The sequence below is a fragment of the Pogona vitticeps genome, chromosome 6, assembly GCF_051106095.1.
Source record: "Pogona vitticeps strain Pit_001003342236 chromosome 6, PviZW2.1, whole genome shotgun sequence".
In the NCBI taxonomy this organism is placed as follows: Eukaryota; Metazoa; Chordata; class Lepidosauria; order Squamata; family Agamidae; genus Pogona; species Pogona vitticeps.
The window spans coordinates 51,793,390-51,820,305 of NC_135788.1; the positions used below are offsets into that span (position 1 = coordinate 51,793,390).

The 26,916-nt window shown below is 45.9% G+C and overlaps 2 protein-coding genes and 1 long non-coding RNA gene across 6 annotated transcripts in view; 1 reads left to right on the top strand and 2 right to left on the bottom strand.

The window, feature by feature from the left end:
- The window catches only part of LIMD1 (LIM domain containing 1), a 78,719-nt gene that overhangs the window by 5,513 nt on the left and 46,290 nt on the right, over nucleotides 1-26,916 (bottom strand). For 3 of the 4 annotated variants that reach the window (XR_002301559.3, XM_073003516.2, XM_020804572.3), the window contains exons 4-6: nucleotides 12,807-12,874; nucleotides 11,859-11,921; nucleotides 905-1,035 (exon numbers count right to left, since the gene is read on the bottom strand). Coding sequence is in view for 3 of the 4 variants with exons in the window: in XM_073003516.2 (XP_072859617.2) it covers nucleotides 905-1,035; nucleotides 11,859-11,921; nucleotides 12,807-12,874 (262 nt within the window). In the remaining variant the exon portion in view is untranslated. Of the gene's footprint in view, nucleotides 1-904; nucleotides 1,036-11,858; nucleotides 11,922-12,806; nucleotides 12,875-14,246; nucleotides 14,376-26,916 lie in introns of those variants that run through there. The other variant, XM_078377367.1, reaches the window with a different exon arrangement.
- LOC144583509 (uncharacterized) lies at nucleotides 1,277-8,283 on the top strand. The gene is made up of 2 exons (XR_013537308.1): nucleotides 1,277-2,319; nucleotides 7,567-8,283. It is a non-coding gene; the product is annotated as an uncharacterized LOC144583509 (long non-coding RNA).
- ZKSCAN7 (zinc finger with KRAB and SCAN domains 7) lies at nucleotides 20,020-25,294 on the bottom strand. The gene is made up of 2 exons (XM_072987100.2): nucleotides 23,736-25,294; nucleotides 20,020-21,127 (listed from the first exon to the last, which is right to left on the bottom strand). The coding sequence occupies exons 1-2, from the start codon at nucleotides 25,188-25,190 to the stop codon at nucleotides 20,483-20,485; spliced, it is 2,100 nt and encodes a 699-aa protein (XP_072843201.2). The 5' UTR covers nucleotides 25,191-25,294; the 3' UTR covers nucleotides 20,020-20,482.

Genomic DNA, 26,916 nt, shown 5'->3' on the forward strand with positions numbered 1-26,916 from the left:
AAAACACACTTTATTAGTTTAGTACTTCCTCAGATGGCTTTAGCTGATATCTCAGCCTAACCTATGAACAGCCAGGAATGCCAAAACCGGGCATGAAAGAGAATATGTTGTCTCAAATTCTTTGGAGGAAGGGCAGTGTGCAAACATCATAAAGAAATCCAGGGGCTGCAACTGCACTTGATATGAAGTTGCTCTCTAAAGTTTATCTTATATCCATTTGTGCTCATCCTCCTCCTTCATCCATCTGTAGCAAGTACTGTACTTCAGTTTGCTTTTCCATTTTTTCCCTACTCCTCATAACTCACTCAATTCAAGCAAGAGTGTGTGCCACTGAAACAGATACATATCTCTATTTTTATCCCCTCTGTTATCTCCATGGTATCATATTTAATATTGTAAGTACTTTGGGGCACAGACTTGGTAAAAAGCATCAAGGATATTGCTTACTCTATTTAAACAACAGCAATATATGTACTGCTTTATTATCCTCTTGGTTATTTTTTAATTAAGACTGCTTTACAGTTAGATTTTGACTTATGCAAATCCATTCAAATATTGCCAGAAAATATGTAGTTTAGACATATTAAAAACCAACCATTTGTGGGACCAATGCAGTAAGAACAGTTTGTCCATCTCTTAAAACACACTGAAGTCCTTTTATGCTTTCCTAGCTGCACTGTAGGTAGAACTAGGAAGAAAGGATGGTACAAACTCCTAGAGTCAGAACAAGATGAAAATGCAAGTTCCTATTATTTTATTACAGTTCTCCAGGTGTCTTCATCATTGGCAGGCACCAGCAGTGTCCAGATCTAGCTGGACAGAAGTGCCATTAATTTCAGGAGACCTACAGCTATTTAGATTTTTAACTTTGGTAATTTCACCAAAAATCCATTTTCCTCCTTACTTGTGATAATCTCGAACACAATAGATTTTGTTCTCGCTGTCTACTGTGAACGGCACTCCATCAAGACAGTCATTACAGATTACACAGCGGAAGCAGCCAGGATGATATGATTTTCCCAGAGCCTGCAAAATCTTAACAGAAGGCAAAATACATGAATAAACATTCTAATTTACACATGTACACAGTACAGACTCCTTCATGGATCACTGCCTTGTCATGGCGAAGGGGCTTGAGTAATTCAGAGAAGCTATGGGCTATCCCGTGCAGGGACACCCAAGAGGGACAGGTCATAGTGGAGAGTTTCGAATAAACGCAATCCACCTGGAGCAGGAACTGGCAAGCCACTCCACTATCTTTGCCAAGAAAACTCAAGGGACACAAACAAAAGGCTAAAAGATATGATGCTGGAAGATGAGCCCCTCAGGTCAGAAGGCATCCAACATGCTACTGAGGAAGAGCGGAGGACAAGTACAAGTAGCTCCAGAGCTAATGAAGTGGTTGGGCCAAAGCCGAAAGGATGCTCAGCTGTGGACGCGCCTGAGAGTGAAAGGAAAGTCTGATGCTGCAAAGAAAAATACTGCATAGGAACCTGGAATGTAAGATCTATGAACCTTGATAAGCTGGAGATGGCAAGAATAAACAGTGAATTCCTAGGCATCAGTGAACTAAAATGGACAGGAATGGGAGAATTCAATTCAGACAATTATCATATCTACTATTGTAGGCAAGAATCCCTTAGAAGAAATAGAGTAGCCCTCATAGTCAACAAAAGAGTGGGAAAAGCTGTAGTGAGGTACAGTCTCAAAAATGATAATGACTTCAATACAAATCCAAGGCAGACCTTTCAACATCACAGTAATCCATGTTTATGCGCCAACCACCAATGCCGAAGAGGCTGAAATTGACCAGTTCTATGAAGACTTACAACACTTTCTAGAACTGACACCAAAGAAAGATGTTTATCTCATTATAGAGGACTGGAATGCTAAAGTAGGGAGTCAAGTGATAAAAGGAACAACAGGAAAGTTTGGCCCTGGAGTTCAAGACGAAGCAGGGCAAAGGCTAATACAGTTTTGTCAAGAGAACAAGCTGGTCATCACAAACACATTTCCAACAACACAAGAGGCAACTCTACACATAGACATCACCAGATGGGCAATACTGAAATCAGATTGATTATGTTCTCTGCAGCCAAAGATGGAGAAGCTCAGTCAGCAAAAACGAGAGCTGGAGCTGATTGTGGCTCTGATCATCAGCTTCTTCTGGCAAAATTTAAACTTAAACTGAGGAAAGTAGGAAAAACCACTGGGCTATTCAGATATAATCTAAACCAAATCCCTTACACAGTGTAAGTGAAGAACAGATTTAAGGAACTAGATTTGGTGGACAGAGGGCCTGAAGAACTATGGATGAAGGTGTGACAACCCCAGACCTACTGGAGTATGCCACACTATAAATATGCTGCCACCAACCATTCCCTATAAGAAGTCACACAGACCAGGAATGGATTTTAACAAACAAAAGAACAAGGTTTATTTAAATAACAAACAGGGAAAATAAAATGATCAGGTAAAGAAGATACTGTAACGTGGCTTAGTCTCAATCATACATACAACAGTTTGGTTCACACAGAACCCTTTAAAGTAAAGCACAGACCCTGAACCTATCAGTTCTGGCTACCTATATAGAAACCTGAACCTATCAGGTATGTACAAACTGACACACAGTTGTACTCAGTCTGACACACAGACTCCAACTCCAGCTTCTTCTAAACTTCTCCACACAAGCTCCACATATATATACAGTACAGCTCCTCCCCCTGATGTCCCGCCTTCCACTCCCCATAGGATGGAACTTTCCCTCCAAACCCATGACAGACAGGTACCATCAGTGCTGTATGTGACACCTCCCCTCTTTATAAGTTGTTTTGCGGGGGAAAAGCTAAAAGTGCTTTTCTCCAAAAAAACAACCAGGATCAAAACACACAAAAACAGTTATACAATAACACAATACCATACTTACTCATACTTACACTCTAGGTTAAACATATCAATTAGGCATTTAAACATTAACATTTACAATACATTAAGTCACCTTTATTAATACAAACCAAGACTGATCAAAAAAAAAAACAGGTACATTTAACTTTTGGTCACTAAAATATATACATAGTCCATGGTTTCTACGCCGTCTTCATTCTTCGGGTCTTCTTGACAATGCGTCAGCAACACAGTTCATTGACCCTCTGACCACCTTCACTTCAAAGTCATAATCTTGCAGGTTTAAAGCCCACCTCATAAGTTTACTATTGTGGGTTTTCATTGTCTTTAACCACTTCAGTGGTGAGTGGTCAGTGCACAGAACAAAATGTCTTCCCCAGATGTAAGGTTTGGCCTTCTGAATCGCGTAGACTATGGCCAGGCACTCCTTTTCCACGGTTGCCAGATGTCTCTCACCTTTCTGGAGTTTCCTACTCAGGTAGGACACTGGATGCTGGTCACCATTTTCATCCTCCTGGCAAAGAACTGCTCCTACCCCGCTGTTAGACGCATTGGTGTAGATGATGAACTCCCGGTCGAAGTCTGGAGCACGCAGCACTGGATAATTGATGAGCGCCTCCTTCAACCTCTGGAACGCCTCCTCACAGTCGCTGGTCCACGGGATGCGGTCATCAGTCTTCTTCCGCGTCAGATCGGTCAGCGGAGTCGCTATCTCGCTAAACCTCGGGATGAACTTTCTGTAGTAGCCCACCAACCCAAGAAATGATTTGACTTTTTTCTTGGTGTTGGGTCTGGGCCAATCACGAACGGCTTCTATTTTGGCCTCCAGGGGTTTGATCACTCCTCCCCCTACTATGTGACCCAAGTATTTTATTTCTGGGCTACCCAGCTGCAGTTTGTTCTCTTTGCAGGGCCTAGGCCAAAGCACTTCCTCCCCTGGGTTAAAGCGCCTCTCCCTGGCTTTCTGGCCACACCAGGCCCTCTGTCTGACCTTCTGAGCTTGCAGGTTTTCTGCTGCTAGCTCTAGGTTTCTCTTTAGGTCAATCATTAAGGTGTCTATGTATGTCACAACATCTTGTGGGTCATCCTGGGTGATCTGTTCCCAATTTTGTTTGATTAAATCAAGTGGACCTTTCACCCTTCTCCCAAATAAAAGTTCAAACGGACTGAACCCGGTACTGGCTTGGGGCACTGATCGATAAGCAAACAAAAGGGATTGCAGCTTCTGGTCCCAATTGTTTGGATTCTCTGCCAAGTAAGCCCTAATCATGCGCATCAGAATCCCATTGAACTTCTCCGTTAACCCATTACTTTCGGGGTGATAGGCAGTGGTTTCCTTGTGCTTAATTCCACAGATTTGCCATAACCGTTTCATGAGCTTTGATGTAAACGATGTGCCCAAATCTGTGATTATTTCTGAGGCAAATCCCAACCTGGACATATACCCCACCAAGGCATCTGCCACTGTGTTAGTTTCAATGTTAGTCAAGGGTATGGCTTCGGGGTACCTCGTGGCATGGTCCACAATGGTGAGAATGAACCGGTTCCCCCTCTTTGTGGCCTTGGGCAAAGGTCCCACAATATCCACCCCTATACCTTTGAACGGGGTGTCAATCACAGGCAAAGGGCACAACTTCGCTTTGGTCCTGTCACGGTTATTCCCCTGCCTCTGACACACATCACATTGTTTACAGAACTCCTTGATCTGCTTCCCTATTTCAGGCCAGTAAAAATTTTGTGTTATTCTCTGCTGTGTTTTACTCACCCCTAAGTGCGCAGCAAACATGTCAGAGTGCCCCCTTTGTAAGATCATGGGGCGATACTTTTCAGGTACCACTAGCTGACTTCTGATCCCATCTCCCCCTTTTGAGATATTCATCAGGGTCTCTCTATATAAAATTCCCTTTTTCTCACGAAATCTCGCTGTGGTTTCAGGTGTTAGCTGGGTGTCTGTCACCTGTTCAAAACACTTTTGGAGAGTGCCGTCTGCCTTTTGCTCTTGGCCAAATTTGCTGTCTGTGGTTAAGGTTTCTACCACAGCTTCGGGACTACCCTCATCTGCTTCCGCCTCGGGCCCTTCAGTACCCCCCTGAACTGCCCCCATGGTGGCTTGTGAGCGTGTAATCACTAGCACCCGTTTCACATGTTCAGCCAGGTCATTTCCCACGAGCACGGCTGCTGGCAGAGTCGATGAAATCGCTAGCCGCCAAACTCCCCTCCAGCCTTGAAAGCTCACAGGTACCTCAGCTACTGGCAGTGAGATCACCTGCCCCTCAATCCCTGCCACCTTCAGGCTCTCATTTGGGATTATATACTCCCTAGGAATAATGTCTGGATGGCACAGGGTCACCTGGGAACAAGTATCCCTTAGCCCCCTATACTGATGGTCAAGTATTCCTACGTCCACCCCTGCGGTCTCAAACAACTGCGAATCTGTCCTCACTAGTAAGCAGCGCTTGACCTCCACAAGAGGACCATTTTCCCCAGCCTGATCAGCAGATGTAACTGTTCCAGATTGAGTAGCCATGGTAACAGGCTCCCTCAGTGGCAAGGAGCTTTGCTCTGTCTGGACACAGAACACAGCTTTTGGCTTGGTTCCACTCAAATCATGAGGCACATTTCCCTTTAGCTGCTTTAATTTCTCACACTCTGAGATTAGATGGCCCTTTCCTTGACAGAAATAACATTTTCTGCTGTATTTGGAGTCTTTCTCATCTGGTTTTGGTTTTCCCTCCAAAATCTGAGGTCTTGGTGGTTTCATGTCTGAGGGCTTCCCTTCAACATGGGCCCCTCCCCCTTGCTGGTTTTTCCCTGGTCCCTGAGAGTACTTGCTGTAGGTTTCTTTGGGTTTACCTACAGATTTCCCCTCAGCACCTAAGGGCTTTCTTATTTGGTAAATAAAATCTGCGATCTCTGCCGCCTCTGTCACAGATTTCGGTTTCCTCTCCCTCACCTGGAACTTCAGTTCCCCATGCAGGACTGAATAAAACTGTTCCAGCGCTATCAGGTCTTTGAGCTGCTGGAAGGTCTCTGTCCCCTCCTGAGACAGCCATTTCTCTAGCAACCTCACCAGTTGGGCCCCCACTTGGGTAAAAGTCTGCTCTGGTTTTTTGGTGAGTGACCTGAATTTTTGCCTCAGCTGTTCAGCAGTTATCCCATGTCTGGCAAACACCAGTTTTTTAAACTCAGCGAAGTCTTTCAACAGCTCCACTGGCATCTCTGCATAGACTTCTGCCAGGCTGCCACTGATTAAAGATTGCATAATGGTCATCTTCTCAGTTTCCCTTACTGAGAAGTCCACAAACGCTCTTTCCACGAGGGAAAAGAACACCTCAGGGCAATCTCCCTTGTTGTACACAGGGAATTTCTTCAGGTCAGCTTTAGACAATTGGCCCACCTCAGAATCCCTATTGTTATTATTGTTCTGGTTCATCATTTCCAATTTTTTTAACTCAAACGCCATCCTTTCTTTTTCCAGAGCAATTTTCTCTCTCTCTAATTCGAATTGTCTCTGTTTCTCCCTTCCCTCCATTCTTTCTCTCTCTAATCTTTCCTCCATTTCCCTCACCCTCAGTTCATGCTGTTGGGCTAGGCGCATTCTTCTGAGTTCTGAGGTCTGTTCTCCCGTGTTCTCATCCTGCACTGAGCCAAATTCCTCCTCAGAACCTTGGTCTACCTGTGGATCTCTTACTTCACCCATTTCCGCCATTTGGCTTCGAGTCAAGGGCATAATCCCCCCCCAGACCAGGCTGCCTTCAAAAGTCAAGCCTCAAAATAAAGCGACGACTTTTTTCCTTTTGCCTCAGAAACAGCCTTCTATAGATTGCTGCTGTTCCTTCAGCACTAACTTGCAACTGTTGCCAGGCAGAATCCACCCCCTCTGCTAGGCCTCTCAGCAGACAGGCTAGATCACTGTTACTTCACACAGCTTTGCCTCAGCCCTTTCCCGCCAAAACGGGTTGCCTCAGAGCTCCCTAATCTAGTCCCCAATCTGAGTGTGCACGTTCTTCCACTAGCGCACCTCCCCGTGAGGTAAGCCTAGAAGATTACCTACGCGCTCTCAGATTGTCCCTGACTAGGCCCCCCTTGCTCTGGGCACACTTGCCAAGGCTTTGCTGGACCACTGGACTACTGGACCAGTCGTATCCCACACGCTGGACACCAATCAATGTGACAACCCCAGACCTACTGGAGTATGCCACACTATAAATATGCTGCCACCAACCATTCCCTATAAGAAGTCACACAGACCAGGAATGGATTTTAACAAACAAAAGAACAAGGTTTATTTAAATAACAAACAGGGAAAATAAAATGATCAGGTAAAGAAGATACTGTAACGTGGCTTAGTCTCAATCATACATACAACAGTTTGGTTCACACAGAACCCTTTAAAGTAAAGCACAGACCCTGAACCTATCAGTTCTGGCTACCTATATAGAAACCTGAACCTATCAGGTATGTACAAACTGACACACAGTTGTACTCAGTCTGACACACAGACTCCAACTCCAGCTTCTTCTAAACTTCTCCACACAAGCTCCACATATATATACAGTACAGCTCCTCCCCCTGATGTCCCGCCTTCCACTCCCCATAGGATGGAACTTTCCCTCCAAACCCATGACAGACAGGTACCATCAGTGCTGTATGTGACAGAAGGCTCGTAGCATTGTACAGGAGGTAGCAACAAAAACCATCCCAAAGAAAAGGAAAGGCAAGAAAGCAAAGCGGCTGTCCAACAAGGCCTTACAAACAGCAGAGAAGAGAAGGGAATCAAAATGCAAGGGAGATAGGGAAAGTTACAGAAAATTGAACCCAGATAGTGTGGTTGCTGACCTGGAGCCAGATATCCTGGAGAATGAAGTCAAGTGGGCCTTAGAAAGCATAGCTAACAACAAGGCCAGTGGAGGTGATGGCATACCAGTTGAACTATTTAAAATCTTAAAAGATGACGCTGTTAAGGTACTACACTGAATATGCCAGCAAGTATGGAAAACTCAGTAGTGCCCAGAGGATTGGGGGAAAAAATCAGTCTACATCCCAATCCCAAAGAAAGGCAGTGCCAAAGAATGCTCCAACTACCGTACAATTGCACTCATTTCACACGCTAGGAAGGTTATGCTCAAAATCCTACAAGGCAGGCTTCAGCAGTATGTGGACCAAGAACTCCCAGAAGTACAAGCTGGATTTTGAAGGGGCAGAGGAACTAGAGACCAAATTGCTAACATGTGCTGGATTATGGAGAAAGCCAGAGATTTCCAGAAAAACATCTACAGTGGTGCCTCGCTTAATGAGCGCACCGTTTAATGACGAATCTGCATAGCTGCGTGGACCACAGCGAACTATGGCAAGTTCTTAAAGAAATGGGAGTGCCTGACCACCTTATCCATCTCCTGAGAAATCTATATGTGGGACGACAGAGGACAAGATGGTTGGACAGTGTCACTGAAGCTACCAACATGAATTTGACCCAACTCCAGGAGACAGTAGAAGACAGGAAGGCCAGGCGTGCTCTGGTCCATGGCGTCACGAAGAGTTGGACACAATGACTAAACAACAACAACACAGTACAAAAGCAAAATACAGAGGACTTCATGAAATACAACAGGATCGCAACAGTGTAGGAAGCTTGTAAACTGTCTTCTTTATAGCAGTTCGCTTAAAAAACCATGTTGGAACACCTGTATCATAATCAATCTAGATAATTTGGTAAGAAGTAGCTGGCAGAGATGGCAATGACTGCTTGAGAGAAAATTATTATCATTATAATTCTGAAGGAGCATGATGAGGTGGGAGTCATCTGATCTTCTGTGATGCAGAAAGGAGAAGGGTAAGCAGTGAAAGGGAAGCTGGAAGTTTAAGTAGCAAAAAAATAGCTGCATGAGATTTAAATGGGTTGTTTTCAGAAAAGCAGAAATTACACACTTTCATTTTTATCACCACTGCTACTACTGTACAATCTATACATTACTGCTTCTAGTGTACTGCTGCTTGAAGCAGTCTCTGTGCAATATCTTCCTACAAAGATGCTATCAGGAGAGAGGCTTACAAAATGGATCCACATGACCAGCAAATTGTCCAGTTATCTTTAAAACAAGTAGCAAAGCTAAAATGCATCCTTTTAGAGATGGCACCCTGTTCTCTGTCAGAAAGAAGGGTAGCTGCCTCCTCTAAAATCATCTTGGTTGTTGAGATACTTGTATATCATCTCTGGAGGGCTGTGGTGGTGCTGCGGGTTAAACCACAGAAGCCTCTGTGCTGCAAGGTATGCCAGTCGTAAGATAGAATCCACGCGACGGAGTGAGCTCCTGTTACTTGTCCCAGCTCCTGCCAACCTAGCAGTTTGAAAGCATATAAAAATGCGAGTAGATAAATAGGTACCACTTCAGTGGGAAGGTAACAGCGTTCCGTGTCTAGTCGCGCTGGCCATGTGACCACGGAAACTGTCTTCGGACCAATGCTGGCTCTGTGGCTTGGAAACGGGGATGAACACCGTGCCCTAGAGTTGGACACGATTGGACTAAATGTCAAGAGGAACCTTTACCTTTACATCATCTCTGAAAGCAAATTATGATTATTCCCAAAGAACATATTTTCCTAATACACAAAAGTAGAGATTTTGTTGATTAAACAGACAATTGAAACTCCTATGATTCATCACCTAAGATTTCTTCCAAAAACGTAACAGCCTTCTCCATCCCCTGTAACCTACTCAAAGTGTGTGGGGAAACAGAGTTACATATGGTCACAGAAAGTGACAAGAAAGCAAATCACTACTGTTATAACTCTCTTGGAATTTGTTATACAGTGGGAAGGGGAAGCCAAGTGCAGTCAGACAGGCATTCTAGACTTTAAGAAGGCCAATTTCAGTAAACCTAGGGAATTACTCACTGTAATTCCATGGACAAAGATACTGAAAGAGAAGGGAGTTCAGGATGGATGGGAATTTCTCAAAAGGGAGATACTAAAGGCACAATCTAAAACTGTTCCAATAAGAGGAAAAACAGATGTCTAAAGAAACCAGAATGGTTGACTAAAGAACTTTCAACTGAACTAAGTGTTTAAAAAAACATGTACAAGAAATGGAAAAATGGGGAAACACCAAAGAGGAATACAAGCCAATAGAGAGTATATGTAGGGGACAGGTAAGAAAAGCAAAAGTGCAGAATGATCTCAGGCTTGCCAGACAGATTAAAAACAATTAAAAGGGCTTTTTTAGTTATGCCCGCAGCAAAAGGAAAAACAAGGAAATGGGGTCACTGCATGGAAAAGATGGCCAACTACTAACAGAAGACAGGGAAAAGGATGAACTTCTAAACACCTTCTTTGCCTCAGTTTTCTCTGAAAAGGAAGACAGTGCTCAATCTGAGGGGCAAAGAGCAGGTGATGTTATGGGGGAAATGCAGCACAGAATAGGTAGAGAAATAGTACAGGAATACCTGGCTACTCTAAATGAATTCAAGTCTCCAGAGCAAGACGAATTACATCCAAGGATATTAAAAGAACTGGCAGAAGTAATTTCAGAACCATTGGCAATAATATTTGAGAATTCTTGGAGAACAGGAGAAGTCCCCACAGACTGGAGGAGGGCAAATGTTGTTCCCATCTTCAAAAAGGGAAAAAAGAAGACCCAAATAATTATCGCCCAGTCGGCCTGACATTAATTCCCAGAAAAATTCTAGAGCAAATAATTAAACAGACAGTTTGTTATTACTTAGAAAGCAATGCTGTCATCACTAAAAGTTAACACAGGTTTCTCAAAAACAAGACATGCCAGACTAATCTGATCTCTTTTTTTGATAGAGTTACAGGCTTGATAGATGAAGGGAATGCTGTGGATGTAGCATATCTTGATTTCAGTAAGGAGTTTGACAAAGTTCCCCATGATATTCTTGCAAGGAAGGTAGTAAAATGTGGGCTAGACAGTACTGCTCTTCGGTGAATTTGTAATTAGTTGATTGACCAAACTCAAAGGGTGCTCACCAATGGCTTCTCTTCATCCTGGAAAGAGGTAATTAGAGGGGTGCCTCAGGGTTTTCTTCTGAGCTATTCAACATCTCTATCAATGACTTGGATGAAGGAATGAGGAGCAGCTTAGGGAGCTGAGAATGTTTAGCCTTACAAAAAGAAGGTTAAGAGGGGACATGATAGCCATGTTTAAATATCTGAAGGGATGTCATGTCAAGGAAGGGACAGGTTTGTTTTCCACGGCTCCAGACACTAGGACAAACTACAGGAAAAGAGATTCCACCTGAATCTCAGGAAAAACTGGTCGGCAGTGGGATATGCTGCCTCGGAGTGTGGTGGAATCTCCTTCCTTGGAGGTTTTTAAGCAGAGGCTGGATGGCCATCAGACAGGAGTGATTTGATGGAGTTCCTGTATGGCAGGGGGTTGGACTCAATGACCCCTGTGGTCTCTTCCAACTCTGTGGTTCTATGATAACTAGCACAACACACTGGTTGAAATGCTGGATTAAGATTGGGGAGATGTGGCTTCAGAACCCAACTTGTCTACAAAGCTCACACGCCAACCTTGGGCAAGTCATTGTCCATCAACCTAATATGTTTCACTGGATTCTTGTGAGAGTGAAAAAAGGGAAGAAGCTCAAGATAAATACCTTGAGGTCCTTCGAAGAACAGTGTGACATAAACATAAGAACGGTATAAAATAAAATCAAAATACTGGGTGTGCACATCTGCATACTTTTAAAAAAGATCAGCAGACATCACTAACAACATCAGTCTCCAACAATCACACAACTAGATATACTTCATTTTCTTTATTTACATGGATAGAAAATCTACATATTTTTGTTGTTGATTATACTTCACCAAGTCTTCATGGTAACTTGATAAATACATTTATATGCACATTTTATTTTTCATTTTGGACACTGTTCTAAATTACAACTATTTTTTTAAAAAAAATATTTGCTACATACTGAACTTACCATGTCCATGATCAAATGGCCACATATGAAACACCTGTCAGCAGACTGCTGGAAACCTGAATACTACGATAAAGAGGAAAAAATAAAAAAAATAGTTTAAATCTTCTTGATCAAAAGCACATTTCAACAAAAATTGGATCAATATCTGACAGGACTGCCTTGCCATTATAATGTTGTTTGCTTTAAAACTGTTTCCTTTAATGACTTCCCTGTTGCTTTCTTTTAAATAAAGGCCACACAAGATTTACCAATTCAGCATTTATTCCCTTGGATGCCCCACTGACAAGAAAATAAAAGCAATTAAGGGAAATGGGACAGATTTGGACCAAAGGACCAAAAACTAGAGTAACTTGCACTTAAACCTTGTACCTGTAAGCACAGGTATATATAGATAATACACATAAACATTACAGCACTGTAATTATGAATAGTAAGTCCTCAGTACCGTGTTTCCCCGAAAATAAGACAGGGTCTTATATTAATTTTTTCTCCAAAAAATGCATTAGGGCTTATTTTCAGGAGATGTTTTATTTTTGTCATGTTCAACCATCTACATTTATTCAAATGCAGTCATGTCATCTTCTGGTTGCTGCACAATGGTGGAGGGCGGGGTTTCACTTAACTAGGGCTTATTTTTGGGGTAGGGCTTATATTACGAGCATTCTGAAAAATCATACTAGGGCTTATTTTCAGGTTAGGTCTTATTTTGGGGGATACAGGGTACTGATTGCCTCACTTAAGATCCTCTCAGGTAAGAGATTTTCATTTTCTTACCTCAACTGCTCTTAAAAATCAATCTACCTACATGCAGAGCTGCTAAAGTATATATAACCTGGCCTGCCATGAATGGGCTATCTAATCTTCTTTTGGATAGTTCTTCTTTAGCCAAAATCCACATTAGATTTTCCTGCATAAGCAATAGCCTGAAGGAGGCTGTAACATACTCACCAGGAAGTCTTCTTCACAAAACACTTTCCCATTAACGAAATAAAAGGCCTTCCCTCTCAGCTTTCGACCTGAAATGAAAAACAAAGGATCAAAGACCAGTAAGTTAGCAGAGTGAATTCTAACTTGAGGAAGCCAGGGAAAAAATTCAGCTTTAACCTGACTGCTGTACAAAAAACCCAAAGTATACCACTGTGCTTCAGAGAAGTCTGGAAATATAAAACCAGGAGCCCTCAACATTGTACTGTACACCTAATGTGAATTGCAGCCATTTTGTTCTGCATGTTTCAACTTGGGGAAAAAAACATGGCTATCTGGTTTAGCTGCAAGCTGCAGTCAGGTATGGTGTTATTTCCCTCCCCCACCCCTTCCTCCTAACACAGGAGATGCCCATGGAGGGGCACATAAGTGGCTTTAGCATCTTCCTGTCTGCAGATGCTTTTACTCCTGTAATATTTAGAAACTTTGAACAATCAAGCATATCCACAAATCCCTCTTGAAGAACTAAACAGAAATGACTGCCACAACAAGAAGTAATTTTAGTTATCAGAGAACTCCAGGAGGAGAAATCAAGCTTGTCACAGCAATAGTTTGTTTGGAGGTCCTTCACGTTACTGTGCTCTTGGGAATGACCTGATGAATGTACATTTATTTTATTTTAATTTAATTTCTTTATGGCCTATATGACTATCTTTGCTCTCATCAGTATTTTAGTTTTTGACCTGAATCAGGGAACTGTTTTGTCCCAGATATTTATGAGCCATCCTAGTAAGGGAGGGGAAATAAAAATTAATATTAATTTGCATTAATGTTGATAGTTTAAATTAGCGTTTCATATTTAAAACTAGCTGTGGCTTTTAATCCCAATGTGCAGTGTGGGATTTTTATTTTAACTTTGTTTACTCTATACACCTTTCCCTTTCCTCCCAAAATTTCTCTTTTTCTAAAATTTAAAGCAAGAATGAATAAACAAACACCAAAATGGTAATGATCAACCAATTAATGACAATTCTTTACACTACAAATATGTAGACCAGAGCCTCTCTTTAAAAAGCACACTGCATTAACACCAGAGGTCGCCATCAGACAAGACAGAAAAGGGGTGCTCTAGCAGTGATGAAATAAAATGACTAGGCACATGATTCTGTTCTAATTTCAGTAGTTTTACCAATGGAAAGCCAAAAACTGATACTGCAAGACATGAACTAGTCAGACAAATAGGAATCGCAGGAAGGAAACTGACGCATGTGCACTTTTCTTATAAGGCTCCAATATTTACAGTATCTCGTGAAGCATCATGTCATTAACGTACAAAATGCAGCCTTAACATTTTATTAATTCATGATCTCTTCTGCTTCCTCTGAACACAAAATACTTGCACACAATACTTTGGCCAAAATCTTTTTGCATATCACAAGCAAAAAGTGGGGTTACTTACTGTACCTGTAACCAGGGTTCTTCAAGTGGTCATTCTGTGAATTCACACATAAAGGGTTAAGTCAGTGCCAGCGTCGGTCCCTTTCGGAATCTTCTAGAGCTCTGCAAAGGAAAAATAGTTAAACATTACCTACACTGCGCATGCTCCGCCCGCCCAAGCCCCAGTTCCATTTTCCGCCACAAGTAGAATGAGTTCTCTAATAAACAGTGACGGAAGTGGAGAGGCCGGGTGGGCATGTGTGAATTCACAGAATGACCACTTGAAGAACCCTGGTTACAGGTAAGTAACCCCACTTTCTTCATCGTGGTCTTCTGTGAATACACACATAAAGGGTGACTAGCAAGCTAACTCACTGGCAGGAGGGCCGTCACTGTAGGGCGGAAGCCAACACAGCTCTCCCAAACCTGGTTTCTTTCTTCGCTCTCATATCTAGCCGGTAATGGGTAATAAAAGTAGACGGCTGAGACCAGGTGGCAGTCCGGCAAATATCGGGAAGATCAATGCCATGAAGAAGAGCAGTAGATGAAGCAACAGCCCTTGTGGAGTGAGCACGCAGGTGTTCAGGAGGTGTCAAGTGAGGAAGCTGGTACGCCAAAGAAATTGTAGACACAAGCCATCGGGATAGTGACGACGGGGAAGCTGGAAGTCCTTTCTTGTGCCCAAAATAGCAGAGAAAAAGCCTGGAAGAGGAACGAAAGTCTTTGGCTCTTGAAACATAAAAGGCAAGGGCCCTTTTGACATCCAGCGTGTGGAGCATGCGTTCTATGTCAGAAGTAGGAGAAGCAAACAGTGTAGGTAGTACAAGCGGTTGGTTGAGATGAAAATTAGAAACCACTTTGGGTAAGAAAGAAGTATCTGTGTGCAGCACAACTTTGTCCGGAAAGAATTGAAGAAAAGGTTGATCAGCCCGGAGGGCGGCCAACTCACTGGCCCTACAAGCAGAGGTAATAGCAACTAGAAACAAAACCTTGAAAGACAACGGTTTTAAGTCACAGGTTGCTAAAGGTTCAAACGGGGGTCGCATAAGAGACTGTAGTACCAAATGGAGGGACCACTGGGGAAGCAGAGGTCTCACTGGTGGGCGTAGATCTACAAGTCCCTTAAGGAACGCCTTCACAGTCGGATGTGAGAACAAACGAGAGGCCGGCAAGCCCCTCGGCTGGAAAGAAACAATGGCAGCTATATATACTTTCAGCGTAGAAATAGACAACTTAAAGTCAAATAAGTAACGTAGAAACTGCAACAAGGTGGAAAGATCAACCGGGCAGGAAGGGAGACCCCGAGACTGTGTGAATTTGAGAAAACTCTTCCATTTATATGTATAAAGCGATGAAGTGGAGTCTTTTCTAGACTTGTCGAGAACCTCCTTTATCTCGGGGATATCCTCCATGCTGTCAGATGGAGCGTCTGTAAATCTGGGTGGAATATGTTGCCCTTGTCCTGAGTGAGCAGGGCTGGAAAAATTGGGAGCTTTACTGAGTCCACTGCCATTGACGTCAATGTGGGAAACCACGGTTGTCTGGGCCAGCGAGGCGCCACAAGAATCGCCTCGGATCTGTCTTGTTGAAGTTTCACTAGTGTCCTTTGCAGCAAGGGAAATAGAGGGAAGAGATATAGGAGACCCTTGGTCCACGGGATCATGAAGGCATCGCCTAGAGAGCGAGGGCCGCGCCCTGCCCTGGAGGCAAAAAGAGGGCATTTCGCGTTGACATGAGTGGCAAAAAGATCGACCACAGGCGTATCCCAACGGCGACATAGGTCTTGAAATACTTGAGGATTGAGCTCCCACTCGTGCATCTGAATAGTCCGACGGCTGAGCTCGTCTGCAAGAGCACTGTCTTGTGTGGATACATGGACCGCCACTAGAAATATGTGGTGACGGTAACACCATTCCCACAACGTGACTGTTAGGTACAGAAGAGACTGAGAATGTGTGCCTCCCTGTTTGTTGACATAGTACATGGTCGTGGTGTTGTCTGTGACTATCTGCACAGCACGACCATGTACTAGCGGGAAAAAAGACTTGAGTGCTTTGATAACGGCTATCATCTCCAAATGATTGATGTGAAAATGCCGTTCTTGCAGGGACCAAAGTGCATGAACTCGATGAGGGCCGCAATGTGCTCTCCAGCCAGAGGGACTGGCATCTGTGGTGACTTGAACCGTTAGTTGGAGGGGACGAAATGGGCGCCCAACTTGTAGATGCGGTTGGAACGTCCACCACCTTAGTTGATGTGCTAACTCTGGAGTGACTCTCAGCCGCCGCAGCTGGTGATGGGCGAGAGGGTCGAAAAGAGCTAGAAGCCACGACTGTAAGGACCCGAGTTTGAGACGGGCATGGGCAAGCCCCGGAGTAGTGGAGGACATCAGGCCCAGAAGATGTTGGGCATGCAACGCTGTCACCTTGGCACCTGGTTTGAACTTCCATACTGCTTTTAGGATCTTCATTATACGGTCTTGTGGAAGAAATATGCGACCCTTTAACGCATCTAGGGTCACCCCTATGTAGTCTACAGTCTGAGAGGGGACAAGATGAGATTTCTTGTAGTTTATTCGAAGTCCCAAATTTCGAAGTACATGAAGTGTGAATTTTGTGTCTTGTAGAGCCTTGCTTCTGGATGGTGCGACCACTAGCCAGTCGTCGATGTAAGGGAAGACTTGGACGCCGTGGAGCCGCAGGTAAGCTGCCACAGGGGCCATGCACTTTGTAAATGTCCTGGGAGCTGTTGCCAGGCCAAATGGAAGGACCTGGTACTAATAAATGGTGTCCTGGAAGATGAACCGAAGGAATTTTCGATGACTGGGATGAATCGAAATGTGAAAATACGCGTCCTTCAAATCTATAACTACAAACCAGTCGTTTTGTTTTAGTAGGTGTATGATGGATTCTAAGGTCACCATGCGGAATCTGCGGGGACGAAGGTAAGTATTTAGAATCCTGAGATCCATGATAGGTCTTATTCCGCCGCCTTTTTTGGGCACGGCGAAATACCTGGAGTAAAAACCGTTGAAAACGTCCTTTTTGGGAACTTTTTGGATGGCATGTTTTTCCAGCAAGGATCGAACTTCTACCTGCAAGGAAGGGTCGAAAGACGTATATTCTACGTGACCTAAGGGTGGATATTCGGTAAACTCCAGACGGTAGCCGGAATGAACGATACCAAGGACCCAGGAGTCGGTTGTAACTGTGGACCAATTGGGAAGGTAAGGATGAAGTCTTGTGTCGGCAGAGAATGTTGGAGGGAATTGCAGAGAGTCAAAGGTACTGCTTATGTTTTTTGTAGGGGGTTTGTAAGACTGGAGACAATGAGAAGGCTGCCCGCGGTAGGTGAAGGTAGAAGCATTGCCTTGTGAGGATGTAGGTTGAGACTGAGGCTTATATTGTCTAAATGGTTGGGACTGACCAAACTGATTAAAAGGTCTTTTCCATTGGTATCTGGTAAATTTAGGCTGAGACTGAATAAAATATGATTTAGCAGTCTTCTTCACTTTGTGCAATTCTTCCAGGTGACTATCTATCTTTTCACTAAACAGACCAGAGGCATCGAATGGCAAGTCCTCAATTATAGTCTTTACATCGTCAAGAATGCTTGCTGATCGAAGCCAGGCATGCCTGCGTAAGGTGACTGAGGATACGAGGATACGAGCTGCGGCCTCGACGGAGTGGCGAGTAGCGATCCTCTGATGTTTGGACACCGTTTGAGCCTCTTCAAAGGTGTTAAGATAGCCCTGTCTCACACCATCAGGCAACAGCTGTAATCCTGGGAGGAGTTTAAGCCACAGCTGTTTTTAGTAAGCACCTAGAGCCATTTGATAATTAGCGACCCGAAGCAGAAAAGAGACCAAAGAGTAGATTCTTCTTCCAATCATTTCCAACTTTTTTCCTTCCTTATTAGTAGGGATGACATGGGACCGTCCCGTAGGCTTTGAGCAGCTGGTCTCAACAATCAGGGAATTGGGGATGGGATGTTTCAAAAGAAATTTAGCGTCATCCCCAATAATTTTATACATATTCTCAGTACGCCTTGGTAAAGGGATAGAAGATGACGGATGGTCCCATAGTTCCTTAATAATTTTGAGTAAAGAAGGTAAGTAGGAAAGACTAGGAGGTGGAGTATGCTCCTTGGTGATGTCTGGGGGAGGAGGTTCATCCACTGGCAGTTTAAGGGTTTTTGCTAGTCGGGATAGCATTTGAGAATACGAAGAGAAATCCTCAGAGGGGGAGGAGTCATGAGGATCTCCAGTATCTGACTCTACAGTCTCCCCTACTGGCAAAGGAACAGGTGTAGGCTGCGGGGGAAGTTCGTCGTCGGAGCCTGACTGTTGAGATGAAAAGGGCTGGTCATCATCAGATGAAGATTCATGGGCCCTCTTACGAGGTCGATGTTCGACCTCGACCGCAGGAGCAGGAAGAGTGGGCGTAGGCAGAACTGCTGAGGCAATAGGTGCAGGCAGAACTGGTGGAGCAGCCGGTTTAAGAGGGAGGGGCGTCGGTTGAGGGATATTGTCGATGTCGTGCTTATGGCGATGTCGACGACGGCGGGGAGGAGTAGACCCAGAAGAAGAAAGGTAGACGTATTTCACTCGTCGACGTTGATGACGTCGATCGGAGGACGAGGAAGACGAAAAAGAGGAAGAGTCGCGTCTCTGACGTCGTCGATACTTCCTACTGTGGGAGCTGGAGGATGTAGACTCCTCCGAGGAAGATCGGCGTCGGCGGCGAGATTTACGATGATGATCCCTGTATTCTTTATGAGCCGCTCGACGTCGGTCCTTGGAAAGATGCTTTCTTTTCTCCGTTTTTTTAGCCGGAGGCGAACTCGCTCTCGACGGCGACGGAGAGACGGAATGAGCCAAAGAAGCCCGCCCGGTCGAAACAGGGCTGAAAGGGGCTAGACCCAAGCTTGTGGTTGCAAGGACAAGCTGACTTGGCGTCGGAGACTGTACGCCAAGGGGTAAAATAGGCTCAGGCTGTCGTGGAGGTAGCGAAGTCGCTGCCTCCGACACAGACTCTTTATCCCGGGACGTATCCTCCAGAATCAGAGACGGGAGAGAAGTCCCGACCGCCTCCAGGTAGTCAGTGGAGAACTTGGTTTTTGAAGGTTGTTTAGCCTTCTTGGGAGGCTTGGTAGGACCAGCCTTAGAAGAAGAAGGCTTTTTTGCTGGTTTCTTAGGTGGTTTAGTAGCAGGCGCCTCTGAAACAGCAGCCTCGGATGAGATGCAGTCTGGGGTTCAGGCACAGAGGCAGTAGATGGAAGCTCCATTGCCGATGGCTTGGACGCCGATAAGGTGGAGTCCCACAATTGCAGTTTAAGGCATTGCTGTCTCGCTTTTAAGGCGGCCTTAGTAAAGGCCTGGCAACGTCTGCAGGTCTGGGGGGAATGGGATTCACCCAGACAAAAAAGACACGTGTCGTGCCCGTCCTGAAAAGGGATCTTGCCCGAGCAAACGACACACCGACTAAAGGGTCCAGATGGTAGAGGGGGCATAGGCAGGAGTCACAGGGACCAGGAGACAGCCGGTAAAAAGGGCGGGAAAAAACAGCGTAAAACGGGATGGAAGAAACAATACCCAAACAAGTCCGCAAAGAGATAGCAATGTCCGTAGACGATCCGAGATCAAAACCAGAAGAAATATGATGCAAAAACGATCCGAAGAGAGAAATTTAGCAGAGCTAAGAACGAGAGGAACCACTTCACACAGCGGAGAAATGGAACTGGGACTTGGGCGGGCGGAGCATGCGCAGTGTAGGTAATGTTTAACTATGTTTCCTTTGCAGAGCTCTAGAAGATTCCGAAAGGGACCGACGCTGGCGCTGACTTAACCCTTTATGTGTGTATTCACAGAAGACCACGATGAAGAAGTGTAGTTTCAGAAGAGGCAGCCGTGTTAGTCTATCAGGTCAAAAACAAAAGAAAAATACAAAATACAAAAAATAAATGGCATGGCATGTGTCCAGTCTATTTCTCAGTAGTAAATGAAGAGTAAATGAAGAGCCGCCTAGAGTGGTCTGGTAGTCCAGATAGGCAGGGTATTGTGACAAGGTTCGTCTTTAGCCGGGGGGGGGGGGGTTGTGTGGTAAAGGCGGGAAAAAGGCGCGGAGGCGAATCCGATTCTTGGGAAACAACAACTTTATTCGCGTGCACACTTAATTCCACTGGATCAAACGGATCCTTCAACACTTCATCTGTTAACAGAGTATACTTCTTAGGTCTAACAACCGGTGGACCTGTCTCTTCGTCTACCAAGGGGCCGGGCCAAATCGCTCGCGGTCCGTCAAAGGTCTTAAAGGTGCACTCCGGACGGCGCATATGGTCCCACAACAGGGGTGGCGGGCCCAATCCCCCTCCAGGGGCTTCTGCTGGAACTCGGGGCCCGGGCGGATAACTCTCCGTCCCCCACCATGGTAGCCCACCGGGAAGACCGAGACCCTCCATTCCAAAGGTTCATATGTCCTACCGCGACCGCTAGTCAAAGGAGGCTCTGGCAACAATCCTCCTTCTTTCAGTAGGTTTGGAAACCCTGGAGTCCCGTCCGCCTGGCTCCTTGCGTCTTTCAGCCAATCTGTCTGCACCCCTCTGTTCATGTATCTGCCCAGCTCACCTTCCCCCAGCCAACTGAACTCCCGCACAATTTCTCCCTCTCCTTTCACCTCCTCCCACATGATCAAGTCCATCTCGGCTCCTCCCTCATCCACCAAGCACACTTCAGTAGGTCTCCTTTGCAGCTCCTCCTCACACTCTATCTCTACCAGAATCCCTTCAGTACAGCCACTCGCGTCTTTCGGGCTTTCTTCTTCTGGGGACGGCACACTGGGTCCTACTCCTTCACACGCCCCCCTCTCTGAGTGGGCCGTCCTCCAGGGAAGGTTCTCCTTCTCCCCTTCCTGTCGAGAGAAATAGTCGGCATTAGAGTGAGCCTTCCCCTTCCTATATTGCACCTGAAAGGAGAAAGGTTGTAAGCTGAGATACCATCTGGTTAGGCGGGCATTGGTATCCTTCATGCGATTGAGCCATTGCAATGGTGCATGGTCCGTCATCAGTATGAAAGGAGCGCCCAACAGATAATACCTCAGAGCATGCACTGCCCACCTCACCGCCAAGGCTTCCTTCTCAATTGTTGCATACTTTTGTTCCCGACTACTCAATTTTTTACTTAGGTACATTATAGGGTATTCCACCCCATCTCTCCTTTGAGACAGCACAGCGCCAATTCCCCTATCAGAAGCATCCGTTTGTACCCAAAAAGGTAACGTGAAATCTGGGGCATACCTGGAGGGTAAGGTCGCCAAGATTTCATTAAGCTGTCTAAAAGCGTGTTGTTCAACGGCTCCCCAAATAATGCCTTTCCCCTTTCTTTTCCGCGTCAAATCTGTGAGAGGAGCCGCTACTTCCGCAAAATTGGGCACAAATTGTCTGTAGTATCCGGCTAACCCCAAAAATTGTTGGACCTCCTTCTTACTTTTGGGTATCGTCCACGAGACGACTTTGTCCACCTTATCGGACACTGGTTGTATTTTCCCACCTTCCACCTGAAACCCTAGGAATTGTACACCTCTCCGCGCGATCTTACACTTGTCGGGATTCACCTTCAGTCCGGCCTTCTCAATTTCTCTAAGCACCCTCCTTATGTGTTCCAGATGTTCTCCCCAGGACTTGCTATAGATCAAGATATCATCGATATAAGCCCCCACGAAATCTTTAACTGGGGCTAAGACTTGATCCATTAATCTTTGGAACGTTGCAGCGGCGCCATGCAACCCGAACGGCATTTTTTTTGAACTGAAACAACCCTTGGGGTGTTACAAAGGATGTTTTCTCCTTGTCTTCCTCTCTTAAAGGTATTTGCCAATAACCTTTAGTGAGGTCAAGCGAGGTCAGATATACTGACCCGCCCAGCTTTTCTAGCAGGTCATCTACTCGGGGCATGGGGTAAGCGTCAAATTTGGAAACTTCGTTCAATTGTCTAAAATCCACACATAACCGCATCTTTCCATCGGCCTTTGGCACCATTACAGGGTAGCTGCGCCAAGGACTTCGCGAGGGTTCTATAATTCCCAGCTGTAACATTTCCTCAACTTCCTTACTTATAGCCTCTCTAAGGTGATATGGCCAAGTCCTGTTCCCTGATCTCGTAACTACCCCTGTTGGGGTGTGTATCTCGTGTTGTATTAGTTGAGTTTCGCCTGGTACCCCTGAAAACAAATGTTGAAATTCGTCTTCCAGCTGTAATAAGTCTTGTTGTTGTGCAGCAGGTAAGGTCTCATCTATAGGTAATCGGCCTTCCGTCCGCCCCCAGGAATCAACCTCTGGCCCAAATTCATGCTCCTCTACTTCACCCCACAAAGCCTCTCTTTCTTTCCACTCTTTGAGGAGGTTGACGTGAAAGATACCTTTTTTCTTAGTCTTGTCTGGCATATATATCTCGTAGTCAACATCTCCTATTTTTTGTACCACCTCGTATGGGCCTTGCCAAGTCGCGAACAACTTGGCCTGTTCAGAAGGCATCAACAACAAAACCTTTTGCCCTGGTACGAATTCACGCACCTTCACCCTTTGATCGTATCTCCTCTTTTGTCCGGCTTGAGCCTGGCCAAGATTAGCCTTAGCCAGTCCCACAGCTGTTCGGAGATGTTCCCTCATTTCTATTACTTGCTGAATAGTTATCCGCGCATCGTCTGGACCTTCCTCCCACCTCTCCTTTACTAAGTCCAGAATACCTCTAGGGTTCCACCCATACATCAGTTCGAAGGGAGAAAACCCTGTAGAGGATTGTGGTACCTCCCTTATGGCAAACATTAAGGGTGCCACCAACAGGTGCCATCGTCGGGGTTTCTCCATGACCAATTTCCGCAACATGCCCTTTAGGGTCTTATTGAAACGTTCCACCAAGCCATTACTCTGAGGATGATACACAGCGGTGTGGATAGGTTTTACCTCTAGGAGGCGCCACAATTCTTTTAAGGTTTGGCTCATGAAATTCGTGCCTTGGTCAGTGAGTATTTCCTTGGGAAACCCCAGCCTCGTGAATACCTGCATCAACTCCCGCGCTAGCACTTTGGCCGTGGTTGACCTCAGTGGGACCGCTTCGGGGTATCGGGTCGCGTAATCTATGATCACTAGGATATGAGTATGTCCCCCTTGGGATTTAAGTAGCGGTCCCACAATGTCTAATCCGATCCTTTGGAAAGGGTGGTCCATGAGAGGCAATGGGATTAACTCAGCCCCCGTAGGCGGCTTCCTTTGGGTTTTCTGACATTGAGGGCATGTGGCACAATACTCTTTCACCTCCTTCCTCAACTCGGGCCACCAGAACCGCTGCTCAATCCTTGCCCTCATTTTTTCTTCCGCTAAATGCCCAGCCAAGGGAATATCATGAGCCAATTCCATAACCTTCGATCTCCATTTGGAAGGTACCACCAACCTCCTACTCGCATCTTCATGCATGTAATACAATAAATTATTATCCATCTCCCACCCCTTTTGTCCTCTTACAATAGTTCCTGATGGCTGAGCTGCCAACAGAGGCTCTCGCAGCGAAGCGTCATCCTGCTGCATGGCTCTCACTTGCTCCCGCGACGTTCTCTGCAAAAAATCGGACTGGTCCTTACAATCCTCCTCATCCCCTTGCAGCCCTTCCTTAATCGATCCCACATTGCGAGAGCCCACCCAGTCCCGACCAAGCAACATTTCGCGCGTTAGTCCTGGAACGACCCCAATTTTCATGTGTCTCTCGTTGTCCCCTACTTTCACCGTAGCCCACATAGTTTGGTATTTTTTAAGGTCCCCATGAATGCATCGCACCGATAATCCTCCGTCCTTCTTATCGCCCGGTAGGTCCCTCACCAGGGTCGTCCCGCACCACGTGTCTATGAGGGCTCTCTTTTTCATCCCATTCACCCAGGCGTCTATTTCCCATCGCTCCGAGGTTGGGCCCTTAGCTTCCACCGTGCGCGTTAACCGCCCCACCCACGAGCAATCGATCCCGGGGCAATTTCTCTTCACGTGGCCTGGAACCCCACAGGAATAACAGATGATCCTCCCCTCTTTGTTGTCTTTCCCTACCACTCCAGGGGTGTAGAGGGGGCGTCCGTCCTTGCCCTCTTTCCAGCCCGTGCCCGGCGCGTAAATCCTTTGGTCAACAGTAATAGGCCGGACGGGCTTCGGTGCGAATGGCTCGAACCCTTTCCCGCGCGCTCTAGCAGGTCCGCTCATGTCCGTGCCTGCCTTCGCAGTAAGATTGGAAGTTGAAAGCGAAACTTCTCCTCCTCGTGGTCGCTGTTTCTCCGCCCAGGGGGCGGTCACTTCCTTGTTCGCCTCTTCTGTGTTGCTGTAGTCCTCCAGCAGCGTAATCGCCCTCTCTAGCGTTTTGGGATTGTTCTTCTGCACCCAGTTTTTCGCGTTGGTTCCCAAGGACTGCACAAGCTGTTCGAGCACGACCGCATCCACTAGCTTTTCACCATCGTTCTCGGCCGGTTTCAACCACCTCATTGCGTTAGCCCTCATTCTCTGCGCAACAGTACGTGGGTGGGTTCCTGGTTTCCACTTCAACTCTCTCAGCCTTTTCCTATAGGTTTCTTCCGTTAGGTTTAGGGTGCTCAAGATAGCGTTTTTCACTGCGTCATACCGCGTCGCCTCCTGAACTCCCAAGGTATCAACCACCTCTTGCAATAGGCCAGTGAGACATGGGATGAGCACTAAAGTCCACTGGTCTCGCGGCCACCCCGCTGCCGTGGCCACCCTCTCAAACGTATGCAGGTATGCCTCAGGGTCATCCGTGTTGGTCATCTTCTGTATTCGAATCGGCGCCGGCCCCGCCACCAGGCTGCCCCGTACGCTGGCAAGATTCCTGATACCCCTTTCCTCTTCGTTCCCTCTCCCGCGCATTTGCCTGGCCATCAGGATCTGCTGCTCGGTCAGGTTCTCTATAAGCCGAGCTTGTCTCTCCATTGTTTCTCGCAACTTGTCCACCTCTTTGCTTCCCGCCAATTCCGTCCCCCCGGCCCCACGTTGGGCGCCACTGTGACAAGGTTCGTCTTTAGCCAGGGGGGTTGTGTGGTAAAGGCGGGAAAAAGGCGCGGAGGCGAATCCGATTCTTGGGAAACAACAACTTTATTCGCGTGCACACTTAATTCCACTGGATCAAACGGATCCTTCAACACTTCATCTGTTAACAGAGTATACTTCTTAGGTCTAACAACCGGTGGACCTGTCTCTTCGTCTACCAAGGGGCCGGGCCAAATCGCTCGCGGTCCGTCAAAGGTCTTAAAGGTGCACTCCGGACGGCGCATATGGTCCCACAACAGGGGTGGCGGGCCCAATCCCCCTCCAGGGGCTTCTGCTGGAACTCGGGGCCCGGGCGGATAACTCTCCGTCCCCCACCATGGTAGCCCACCGGGAAGACCGAGACCCTCCATTCCAAAGGTTCATATGTCCTACCGCGACCGCTAGTCAAAGGAGGCTCTGGCAACAATCCTCCTTCTTTCAGTAGGTTTGGAAACCCTGGAGTCCCGTCCGCCTGGCTCCTTGCGTCTTTCAGCCAATCTGTCTGCACCCCTCTGTTCATGTATCTGCCCAGCTCACCTTCCCCCAGCCAACTGAACTCCCGCGCAATTTCTCCCTCTCCTTTCACCTCCTCCCACATGATCAAGTCCATCTCGGCTCCTCCCTCATCCACCAAGCACACTTCAGTAGGTCTCCTTTGCAGCTCCTCCTCACACTCTATCTCTACCAGAATCCCTTCAGTACAGCCACTCGCGTCTTTCGGGCTTTCTTCTTCTGGGGACGGCACACTGGGTCCTACTCCTTCACAGGTATGTATGTATGTATGTATGTATGTATGTATGTATGTATGTATGTATGTATGTATGTATGTATGTATGTATGAAGAAAGAAAGAAAGAAAGAAAGAAAGAAAGAAAGAAAGAAAGAAAGAAAGAAAGAAAGAAAGAAAGAAAGAAAGAAAGAAAGAAAGTTCTTGCAGCAGTTCTTCAGGGCATACACATACTAAGTCAGCATGCACAGTGCCCCTCAGAACTGCTGCAGGGGTTCTTTATTTACCAATGAAGAATGAGCTGAGAATTACATTACACAATAGGATTTGGGCCAGTGTGAGTGCTGAAGTTCTAAAATGAGAGGCTGACTAAAGAATTAAATCCAGCCAAGAACTGACACCTCAAAAGGTGGCCCTGAATATATATGGCGGTAGTTCCAGATCATCACCATCATCTGCTGTCAAGTCAATTCTGATTTATGGCATTAGAGTACATTCCAGGGTTTTCTAGGTAGAGAATACTCAGACATAGTTTCCCATTCCCTTTTTCTGAGGGCACCCTGGGACTGTGTGGCTTGCCGAAGGCAATTTGTTTTCCTAATCGAAAAATTCTCCAAGATTTAAAAGAATTGCACTTCCAAAGTTCATAATCCTAGCAATTTTAATTATTTTAAACTGCTGTGAACTTTTTAAAAAAAGGATTACAGACTTAATCATGAGCTGTGTTTTTTGTTTGATACTACTGTATGTACTTTAATTTATCTGTAAGCCAGCCTGGGAATGCTAACCAGAAACTGTAAGATAAGACATACATTATAATAATGCATATGTGGCGGACAGCCCACACGTCACTCCTGTCAGTCATTTTAGAGCTCTAGTGCAGGAGCCTATGATAGGACAGGAG